This window comes from Triticum dicoccoides, chromosome 7B, assembly GCF_002162155.2.
Source record: "Triticum dicoccoides isolate Atlit2015 ecotype Zavitan chromosome 7B, WEW_v2.0, whole genome shotgun sequence".
Taxonomy (NCBI): Eukaryota; Viridiplantae; Streptophyta; class Magnoliopsida; order Poales; family Poaceae; genus Triticum; species Triticum dicoccoides.
This window is the reverse complement of record NC_041393.1, coordinates 722,030,289-722,041,705: the sequence shown is the minus strand read 5'-3', so window position 1 is coordinate 722,041,705 and position 11,417 is coordinate 722,030,289. Positions and strand designations below refer to the sequence as shown.

General features: G+C 51.4%; 1 protein-coding gene and 1 pseudogene across 1 annotated transcript; both read left to right on the top strand.

Annotated features, from left to right (window-relative positions):
• The first annotated feature begins 993 nt into the window (after positions 1–993).
• On the top strand, positions 994–2,730 carry LOC119340901 (zealexin A1 synthase-like). The gene has a single exon (XM_037612802.1). It carries the CDS (start codon positions 1,004–1,006, stop codon positions 2,510–2,512), a length of 1,509 nt encoding a protein of 502 aa, XP_037468699.1. The 5' UTR covers positions 994–1,003; the 3' UTR covers positions 2,513–2,730.
• Positions 2,731–3,265: 535 nt separating this feature from the next.
• LOC119339531 lies at positions 3,266–4,688 on the top strand (annotated as a pseudogene).
• The last annotated feature ends 6,729 nt before the right edge of the window (positions 4,689–11,417 follow it).

The window sequence follows — 11,417 nt, the reverse complement described above, 5'->3', positions numbered from 1 at the left end:
GGAAATAAACATTTTTTCTCACACAATGTATATTTTCATATACATTAGGAACATGTTTATATACAAGTTTAATATTTTTCTAAATACAGAATAGTTTTTTTTAATATATGGTCAACATTTTTTGAACTATTAGCTAACAGTTTTCAAATAATTAATTAACATTTTTAGCTGTTGATTAGTATATTTTTAATACATGATCAACTATTTTCATACAGATTGTGTATTTTTAGTATACATTTTCCTGCAGTGCTCCAATTAGCCCAAGGTCCGCCGTCTGCAAATAGAACGGCTGTACATATTTGTCTTAGGTTGATGGTATTTGGCTATTCTCTTCTCAAGCATATTATATTATATAGAGTAATACATATGTGGTTGATGAAAATCTTATACAAACCAACAAACAAAAAAGTTTCCAAAAATCGTAACAATGCGTTTCAATTTTACTTGGAGAAATAACAAAAAAAAAGAAATCTTTAAATTAAACTTGGTGAAATCCAAGTGGAGAGGAGACGCGAGGAATTGAGTCGAGGAGCGGTCCAAGCGGTACGTACGCGCGCGCGAGGATGGCCGGAGTCAACAACGTACGGTGGCGCTGTGCTGACTGGCGGGCCAGAGAGGAAGGAGGAGACGAGCCGGCAGCTAGGGGTTGCATGTAGAGGACCGGAACCGAGCACGTGCGGACGGTAGAAGAAGAAGAAGAAGAAGAAGCAGGAATTGCAAAAAAGAAAAGAAAAGAAGAAGAAAGAGAGGCGACCCCGGCCGTGCACGTGCACGTACAAGAAGAATTCGATTGTTCGTTGGTTCGTTCGCAAAGGTCACGGTAGGACTAGGAGGCACGCCCTGTTCCTTGAGCATCACGTGGGATGACTCAAGGTAGCTAGGTAGGCATTTCCGTGTGAGACTGCGAGCTCAACACCATGCAATGCAAGCTACAAAACCACGGCTCTCCTCCATCGACCAGAAGCTGCGGCGTCCTTTCCAGTCCCATCCTCCTCCTTTGGCCATGGCGTCGCTGCCGCTCCTCCTTCTCCTGGCCGTCGTCCTACTCCTCTGGCTCCACCGCCGGCGCCAGCGCCGGCTCCGTGCGCCCGCACTCCGCCTGCCCCCGTCGCCGTGGCCGCTCCCGCTGCTCGGCCACCTCCTCCACCTGGCGCGGGACCTGCCGCACCGCGCCCTGCGTGACCTGGCGCAGCGCCACGGCCCGCTCCTGCTTCTCCGCCTCGGCGGCCTGCCCATCGTCGTCGCCTCCTCCGCAGACGCCGCGCGTGAGCTCATGGTCTCCCACGACGTCGACTTCGCCTCCCGCTACCTCAGCCGCATGGCCCGCCTCTCCATCCAGCCGGGCGCCGAGGGCATCTTCTTCGCGCCCTACGGCGCCCAGTGGCGCCAGCTCCGCAAGATCTGCACCGTCGAGCTCCTCAGCGCCCGACGCGTGCTCTCTTTCCGCCCCACGCGCCAGGAGGAGGCCGCCCGGCTGCTCCGGGCGGTGGCGGCGTCGCGGGCCATGGTTAACCTCAGCGGGTTGCTGGCAGCTTACGCCGCCGACTCGTCCGTGCGCACCATCATCGGGAGCAGATTCAAGGACCGCGACGGCTTTCTGGAGTTGGTGTCAACCGGTAGCAAGCTGTTCGCCGGGATGAGCTTACCGGACCTCTACCCGTCATCACGCCTCGCCATGCTCCTTAGCCGGACGCCGCCCCGGGTGAGGCAGCACCGCAAGGAACTAGACGCGTTCATGGACACCGTCGTCCAGGAGCACCAGGAGAACCGCCGGGCAGACGACGACGATGACGAGGACCTGCTTGACGTGCTCCTGAGGATCCAGCGGAAAGGCGACCTGCAGTTCCCCTTGTCGACCGAAATGATCAAGTCGGTCGTACAGGACATATTCGCCGGTGGCAGCGAGACAGCAGCGACGACACTGCAATGGGCCATGTCCGAGCTGGTGAGGAGCCCTAGAGTGATGCGGAAGGTGCAGGACGAGGCCCAGCTGGCGCTCGCCGGCCAGACCACGGTGACCGAGTCCTCCCTCGCCGACCTCAAGTACATGCGCCTAGTGGTCAAGGAGGTGCTCCGCCTGCACCCGCCGGCGCCGCTGCTGCTGCCGCGGGAGTGCCGGAGCGACGGTTGCCAAGTCCTTGGCTACGACGTGCCCAAGGGCACCATGGTGCTCGTCAATGCGTGGGCCATTTGCAGGGACCCCACGCACTGGGACGCCGCCGAGGAGTTTATGCCAGAGAGGTTCGAGCGCGGTGACGCCGCGGACTTCAAGGGGGCTGACATGGAGTACACGCCGTTCGGGGCGGGCCGGCGGATGTGCCCCGGGATGTCCTTCGGGCTGGCAAACGTGGAGCTCGCTCTCGCCGGGCTGCTGTACCACTTCGACTGGGAGCTGCCGGGCGGAGCGGAGGCCGGGGAGCTGGACATGGCGGAGGAGATGGGCGTCACCGTGCGCCGCCGCAACGACCTCGTGCTTGTCCCCGTGGTGCGAGTGCCCGTGCCGCTAAATTAGTTGATAAAAGCTTCGGTTAATCTTTTTCGGTTAATCTGGTTTCTGGAAGCGGGCAATGAAGTATTCTTCTGCATGCAGTTGGTATCCCTCCTGTATCTTCGCCTTCCCTCTCAAATTCGGCGCTTCATTCATGATGTGTTTCTTCTCTTCTTTTGTTTGCACTCTGTATCTTTTGCTGCTTTGCTTTTTTCTCTTTGTTTGTTTGTATGTTGCAATGTAATCCAGGCCGGTTGATAGCTTTTTTTTTTGCGGGTAAACAAAAAACAAAGAAAGTCGGGTGTGACTCGAACCTTCGTTTCAAAAAAAAAAAAGATTCAGCTTGAGCGATATCACGTTGGTGTTGTGCTGATTCAAGGAGTTTGCTCAAATTTATGGAAACGGACACCGCCATGCCTATATGTCCGTGCCTTGGCTTGTTGTGACGTACATTAGAGAAATGGTGTACGTAAGCAGCCTAAAAATGTTGTACAGCTAGTTGTACTGTAATTTTATTTTTGAATTTTAGTTGTACTGTAATTTGAAAAAATAGCAGCACTATAAAAACAGAAACAAAATTGCATAACAATGAACGTAATCATAAACGACAGTACAAGAGAAAAAGCTTCGTACGAGGGTCGTGGTGAGGGAACAAAATTCCTACCCACCAGCCATTTTTATTCCCCTCTCACTGCCGCCAAGGCAGGGCGCTTGGCAAAGCCCGCACGGCGCCAACGACGGTGGATAGGTCGTGTTCAGGAGCGGCCTCGTGAGGAGATGCTAGAGGGTTATTGTGGGACGGCAAATGAGATGTGTGCTCGAGTGGTGGCCTTCCTGTGGTGTTCAGATGTATATTGCATGTCTATTATTTGTACAACAAACCCTCCTCCTTCCATGTATAGTTAAGGATGTGACCACTCATTGTACCTATATATAGTACGGCGATGAGTGGCGCCAGCTCTAAAAGATCTGCACCGTCGAGCTTCTCAGTGCCTGGCGGGTGCACTCCTTCCGCCCCGTGCGCGAGGAGGAGGCCGACCAGCTACTCCGTGCGGTGGCGCTGTCTGCATCACTGGGAACCGCGAACCTCAGCGAGCTGCTGTCCGCGTACGCCGCTGACTCATCAGTGTGCGCTGTCATCGGGAGCAAGTTCAAGGATCGGGGCGTGTTCCTGGCGTTGTTGCAGCGTGAGACCAAGCTGTTCGTCGGGATGAGCTTGCCGGACCTCTACCCGTCGTCGCGTATGGCCATGCTTCTCAGCCGGACGCCAGGCCGGATGAGGCAGCACCGGCAGGAATTGGCCGCGTTCATGGACGCCATTGTCCGGGAGCACCAGGACATCCGCCGGGCTAACGACGAGGAGGAAGACCTCCTGGACGTGCTCCTGAGAATCCAGTGGGAAGGCGACCTGCTGTTCCCCTTGTCTACCGACAACATCAAGTCGGTTGTCGGCATAAGTACCAAACCTCACTGGATCCATCAGAAAATCATATCCATCCATCAGAGAGTCGCAGAGACCATGAGAAAAATTGTTGGTGTGTTTGTCAATTTGTCATGCAGGACATGTTCGCCGGAGGTAGTGAGACAGCGGCGACGGTGCTGCAGTAGGCCATGTCTGAGCTTGTTAGGAACCCGAGAACAATGCGAAGGCGCAGGACGAGGTCCGACTCGCGCTCGTCGGACAGCCCATGGTGATCGAGTCCTTGCTCGTCGATCTAAACTACCTGCGCCTGGTGGTCAAGGAGGTGCTCCGGCTGCACCCGCTGGCGCCGCTGCTGCTGCCACAGGAGCGCAAGAGCGTGTCCTAGGCTTTGACGTGCCCAAGGGGACAATGGTGCTCGTTAACGCATGGGCCATCAGCAGGGACGACCCGGCCCACTCGGAGGCTGCGGAGGAGTTCGTGCCGGAGAGGTTCGAGCGCGGCGATGCCGCCAACTTCAAAGGCATGGACATGGAGTACACGCCGTTTGGGGCCGGCCGGTGGATGTGCCCCGGGATGGCGTTCGGGTTGCCAAACGTAGAGCTCGCACTCGCCAGGCTGTTGTACCACTTCGACTGGGAGCTGCCGGCCGGAGCGGTGGCCGGGGAGTTGGACATGGCGGAGGAGATGGGCGTCACCGTGCGCCGGCGCAACGACCTCGTGCTTGTCCCTGTGGCGCGAGTGGTCGTGCCGCCAAAAAATTACCACATTTGGTGTTAGATTTGCAAAAAATTACCTGGTCCCTAATTATTTGTAAATGTCACTATGTTTCTAGTAATTTTTTTACAAAAGGCACTGATCAGGTGATTTGGCCTGTTTGATCACTTCCGGAAATGACGCTCGTCATCCACGACATGGCAAAAGGCGGTAGCATCAAGGAGTTCCAGATGGCGACGGACCAGTGCGACAGCGAATGGGAACGGCAGAGATCCATGGCCGACAGGACGCCCGGAGAGGTCGTCTCGTGCGCAAAGGTGACAGCCGCGCTGCGCAAGTGCATGGAGGGCAAGGACGTCTTGGCGAAGCACCTCGCCGCCATGGATGAGGGCATCAAGGAGGACGAGTGGCGGCGGTGGGATCCCTATGTGCAGAAGAAGCTGAAGCTGGACGCAAGGTATAGGTGGTGGACCGGCATGAAGAAGAGTGAAGAAGAGTACAACTAGAAGCCTCGCTAGCTTATTACTATGTCAAACTGTAACCCAACTAGCTAGATTTAAATGATGGAGTTAACTTGGTTTAAAGGTTATTTGGACCAATTGTCAGCTATCAATGGCTATAGTCATGTTGAATTGACTGTTACCTAGAATTAATTGGCCGAGTTGATCTTATGGTACCCCCTCGATTCGATGCTTAGCGCATTCTCGTCTTTTTATTTTGTCAACCAAATTATACTGTTTGGGAAAATATACGTGGTATGCCCTCCATTCAAGAAGTATGTGCTATCCTTTTCGGGAAAATATACGTGGTACTTCCTCTATTCCTATATGACGTTATTGCAGTTCAAATTAAACTACCAAAGGGTCATATATTTAGAAACGGAGGGAGTATATGTCATCAAATCATATCATTTGATTCATCCATGGATGAAGTTTTTAAACATATGCTTTTTGTCACATATGACATATTTGGTTAGTCGTGTCAAACAATTCGTTTGTAATCGCAAGTTTTCCTCTTAATTTCTTCCTGAGATTGACAGTTGAATCAAGTGTTGGTGTTCATGATGGCAACATAGAGATTGGTAGCTTTAGTCTGGGCTCAAGGACTAAGAAGCATCAACTGAAAATAAGATATGTGTCCCGGGACCGAAGAACAAGTAAACATCCATTTTTATTTTTGCTGCAGATTCGCTCGCAAGGAGAGGGGAGGGGATGGGAACCTGGGGTTAGTGCTTGAAGAGCAGGTTTTGAGTTTATTTCTCTGTTGATGCTCTCATTGTTGGAGGCAAAGCCGAATGGGATAGCAGACACCCAACTATACAATAAATGGTGTTTTGGTCCCACGGATCGACTCTAGTCTACTGGTTGATTGTCCGATGCCTCACTCTCAGGGTTGTAGTGGTTGCGATTGCGATTCTTAGATTTCATCTTCTAGTTCTCTTGGTCCTATTTCACTGTGATCCAATGAAAAAGCAGTGGTTTAGCATCCTGCCTTGTAAGATGTGTCTACCTGGTCAAATTTTGTTCAATGATCTTAGTTTTCGAGTATTCGGGTGGTCGACTCATAAGACTCATGAGGACCTTGTAAGGTGTGTCTCCCTGGTTGGTGGTGCTCCTTTGAGTACCTAGTCGTGATTTCCAGGGTAAAACCCCAAGGTCTGGCCTTTATTGGTTGTGCCTGGCACTGGCCTTGTCGAATGCACTGTTTTGGGAACGCGCGATCTTTCTCCAGGGTGAAAACCTACGATCTTTGATCGAGCAACGACAACGCTTGTGCATTGTTTCCGTCCTGGAGGCGTTGCTTTTGAAGAACCTTCTTTTTAGTCCGGGTGTTGTCTTTGGTGGTGGTTAGAGCACTGCTATGTGGCGTATTGATCACCGTGGCAGGGTCTTTTCTTTTCTTTTCTTTTTTTGGCTATGTGCACCCTAGATGTTTCTAGACACCTTGTTGATGCAGAGGTTGGGTGTAATTGGTATCTGCTTGGTATTAATATGTATTCCTCTTTTAAAAAATATATAAAAAATGGTTAAAAAAACCAGACCGTCAGACCGGCGGCCTCGGCGGATTCTTAAGCTTAGTAGACCGTTCCATGATCGAACCGGAGAAAATGGGTCAAACTGGCCGGTTCTTTTGGCAAACCGGATGCTAACCTGGACCGGTTGGACGGATAGAATACCGAGAGAGAAGAAAATAATATGCACATGCAGAGGGGATTAAAGATGGGCCAATAGCAAACTAATCTGGGTTTGGTTATAGTGAAGTGAAGAAAACCCTTCCATTTGAGCTTTACTATTACTAGTAAAAATGCCTGTGCGTTGCAACAGAGAAAAATACACACAACGCTGACCCAGTAAGCATGGTCCAAGACTTTCATAGGTCCACTTCTTCTATTTTAACACGGTGCCACACCTTTATGCAATATGCTATATGATAGTGTGGTTGTTTGTTCCAGCACCTTATAAGAATTTTCAAATGAGGAAATAGTGTGCAAATTTCAATTGCCCATGCCTTTAAAAATACTTGTAGTTACCACTCTTGAGTAGAGTAGGCCCAAAATGATTTTGCATGATGTATTCTTAGCAATTTGGTTTTATTTATTTCTATCATATAAATACTTTCCCATTGATGTAGTGATACTCCACAAATTGTGTTCTAAAACACACGTAAAATATTACAGTTGTTCCATTGGTTGGATTTCTAGAGAAATAACATTGCACTAAATTCTGGTACAACAATATGTGGTTATGCTCTGAAATTCTATGGGTAACATTATGGATCGACGATATTGATCAATTCATTAAACCACTCTATAAACACTATATATCCGAAGTCATTCAGATCTAAATCAAGCTATAAGCTTCAAATTGATGTATGAATACAAAGAGAGACATGACCTTTCTACAATGTTTAAAGATTATTATCATCCTTCAAAAAGTCTAATGGAAAAAAGAGATAAAAATAGAGAAATACGTCAACACTGAGTAATGAAATGAAGAACAAATCTGTCCAATTGACAACCTCTCGCTCATGCAATCAGTGGCCTTGAAGGGGACATCCATATCATAGGATCAACTAGGGATTTATGAAAACAGAGCCATATGTATCCAAATAAAGAGAATGGTGGAATAAGTAGGTTACATTTTCTTAACCTAATATGCTAATTGCAGAAATATGATTTACACAATGGAAGTAATAAGTTTCTTCATTTGCTTTTTAATACCACATAGTATTGGCTTGCATAAACACTGCACGTAATTTCAAATGAATAAAATATCTTTTACAGGATCAAGGGGAACATAGTTGGTTAATCTTCAGAGTAAGTTTCAGCTACAGTAACTTGAAGGACCTTTAAAAACTAATTGTTGAGCTAATAAAAGAGCTGCAACTGTAGTTAATTTCATCAAATAATAATGGCATTCATGATTGCATAACTTTCAACTGCAATTAAATTCAGCATAAGGGGCAGTCTGCCCGCTGCCGACGCCCACAGCTTATGTAGAGATTCATACAGTTGGAGATCTAAATGGTAAACAACTGATACTACCTGGTAACCGTTGCAAAACCTACTAACTAAAGTTATGTCATCACAATAAAATGTTGTGTTAAGAAAATCAACATCAATCACCCTTGAGATAAATTTGATTGCATGGGAAACAGAGCATCTTTTCTTGTAGACGGGGGGAGGAAATACCAATTCCAGTCTTTATTAAAAATTGGGCATGCACTTTCAGTATTCAAAAACTAAAGCAAAATATGAAAGCTAGCAAATCTCAGTTCCTAACATAAACATCCATTGGTAAAATATGAAAAGAAAAACATGGAAGTAATATAGCATAACTAATAGGGAAAATTCGAATTTGAACCCGAGCTCATCTGCACCTGCGCTCACGAAAAAAATCAAAATAAATACTAAACAAATTCAAAAAATTCCAAAAGAAATTGGGGTGGTGGACAATTTGATGTGTGAGGTACGCTCCAATTTTCAAAACATTTGGACTTCTGTGTAGCTCTCAGCAAAAAAGACAAATCGGAGGTATGTAAAAATGTGTACTGTTCATATACTGTTCTGGTCTGATTTGTCTTTTTTGCTGAGAGCTGCACAGAAGTCCAAATGTTTTGAAAATTGGAGCGTACCTCACGAATCAAATTGTCTACCACCTAAATTTTTTTTGGAATTTTTTGAATTTTTATGAATTTTTTACGAATTTTTTTTTGACCGGGTGCCGATACACCCGGGCACCGAAACGCCGCTCTCAACTAATAGTGCACAACAAGATATACTACAGATATGATATGTTCGCCGGTCAAGTAGGAATAGTGCTTGCTAGATTAGAAGAGGATTCTCATGTGGTGGTTTCCTCCTGTGAGCAACTGACGCGCTATCTTATCAGGATCATCCCAAACAAAAGGGACTAAGCAAAAAACTTCTTGTCGGTGCCTGTTATAGGCAGGGCCAGTACTAGGCGCCGGCGCACCGGCCGAAACTTTCGGCCGGTCCAGCCCTAGTCGTTCGATTCACGTAATAACCGTTCAGATTGCATCTCCTCCCTTGCGTGTGGGTCAAAGCCTCCTCCATCCTTACGTACAGGCTTGTTGCCGTCGGTAGCTTGCTCGCCGAAGCCGCTCGTCGGCGCGCTCGTTAGAGCCGCTCGCTGGAGCTGCTCGTCGGCGCGCTCGTCGGAGCCGCTCGCAGGACCTGCTCGTCGGCTTGCTCGTCGGCTTCCTCGCCGGAGCTGCTCGTCGACTTGCTCGCCGGAGCCGCCGCTCGCCTGCATGCTCGTCGGCGCGCTCGCCTGCATGCTCGCCGGAGCTGCTCGCCGGTGCACCATGTGCGATCGAACTTCGCCATGGCCGTTGTCGGGGGTTGGATACGACATATGCCAAAGGATGGCTTATCATGGTGGGAGCGAGTAGAACGTCGCCGGTGCCTGGAAGCGGGATGAGGCGAAGACATGCACGCCGGCGGATCTTACCCAGCTTCAGGGCTCTCCTAGAAGATAACACCCCTACTGCTGCTCTGCGCGGTCTCCGCATGATCACTCAAACAAGGTGACTACAATGGTGTTCCTAGAGCTGTTTTGGGAGGCAGGAGAGAGCAAGGCTAGTTCTCTCCTCCCGTGCTATCTCTTCTATCTCTACTCAGGTCCGAACCCTTTGCATGGGTGCCCCGGGAGGTTTATATAGGGCTACCCCCCGGGGGTACAATAGTAACACGGCTGGGCGCGGGTCCCAGCCGTCTGTCTCTCTGGCCACCGCCCTTCTTGCCGGCTTCTGGGCCCCGCCGACTGGCGGGTCCCGCGGACAGGCTTGATACTATAGCGACACTCCTGGTGACGCAGGCTTGGTCATCGGGTCGTGGCAACAGTGCCGCCGTCTATCGGGCGATCACCGTCGCCACTCCCCATCTTGTCTGGTTAATGGCTCGTGGGGCCCTAGGGAGGAGTCGGCCGACTCCGGGGAGGCCGACTCCCATAGGTCCATCTTCGGGCTCCTAGGCCGCCTTCGGCCCTCCCACTGACAGGCGGCCCCGCCGCCTCTGGGTCGTACAGGCCGACGTCGTGGGCAGAGCGTACTGCGCACTGTGGCTGAGGTCAGGGCAGGCATGGCAACAGTGTCGCGCCTCGCCGGAGATCTTCCAGCGATACGGCTCACTGTAGCCATGCCGGCCCTTCGTGAGCAGGGGGGAGACGGCCACGTCGCGACCGTACCCCGTATCGTACTTCGGGATGAAGGAGGAGTCACGGGCCGACTCTCCAAAGTCGGCCTCTTTGGAGGTCGCCAGCTCGGAGTCGGCCTTTCTTGAGGTCGCCATCCCAGAGTCGGCTTGTCTTGGAGTCGCCGTCTGGGACTCGGCTTGAGGGGTGCTGCCTGCCCCGATGTCTTTGAAAGGTCTTGGGGCTCGGGTTAGCCTACCCGTGGCCCATTACTCCGACAGTAGTCCCCGAAGCTGGTGAAGCCCGGCGGTCGTTGCATTGTGGGGCTTCAGCAGCTTCAATCTTTATAAATGCAGACTCTGGGACTCGGCTGCCGTCTTCTCTTGGGCCGACTGTCGAAAGTCGGGGGTTTCGGCGAAGAGCCTCAGTTCGAAAGTCGCGGCGGGAAACCAGGCGGCGTGCCTGGTACGCCTCCCCGCTGTCGTTAAGGTGGTCCTATCGCGTGGCTCCACGTGGGGAGAACAGTCTGCCCACCCACGTGCACGACGGGACGGGCCGTCAGGCGGGGCCCGCCACTACCGCGCCTCGGCATACGGACGGATCCGTTGCGGCCGCGGACGGTTGGTTTTCCCACGTCGTTACTGCACGCAGTAACTTCGTGGGGTAAATCGTGGGGCGGTGCGGGACGTTATGCGCAGTTAATCCCACGCCCGCCCCCTCGGCTTCTCAGCCCGTTGGGCTATAAGTAGGAGGGGGGGAAAGCGGAGGGGCACAGCTCGCACGCCCTTCTTCCCCGCTCCCCTGCCCCATCTCGCTCTCTTTCTCCTTCCTTCCTCCGCCGTTGAGCCAGAGCACACCATACCGCGGCGATGAGCTCTTCCTCCGCCGCGGCCCCTGCCGTGCGCTCCGGCGTGTGGGACGGCTCGGAGGTAGAGGAGGAACACATCGAGTTCCTCCGCCAGACATGTCGTCTTCCCAGCGCGGACCTCGTGCGCGCCCGCACCGCGCCGAAGGGGGAAATCCGGCCTGCGCCGGAAGAGGGCGAGCGGGTCGTCTTCCGCTCGCACCTTATGCGCGGCCTGGGGCTGCCGGCGAGCGGCTTCTTCCGCTCGTTCCTGGAGTTCCACAGTCTTCAGCC

What these genes read in the sequence shown, in the direction of transcription:
- LOC119340901 (XM_037612802.1), top strand. Translation starts at nt 1,004, where the DNA reads ATGGCGTCGCTGCCGCTCCTCCTTCTCCTGGCCGTCGTCCTACTCCTC.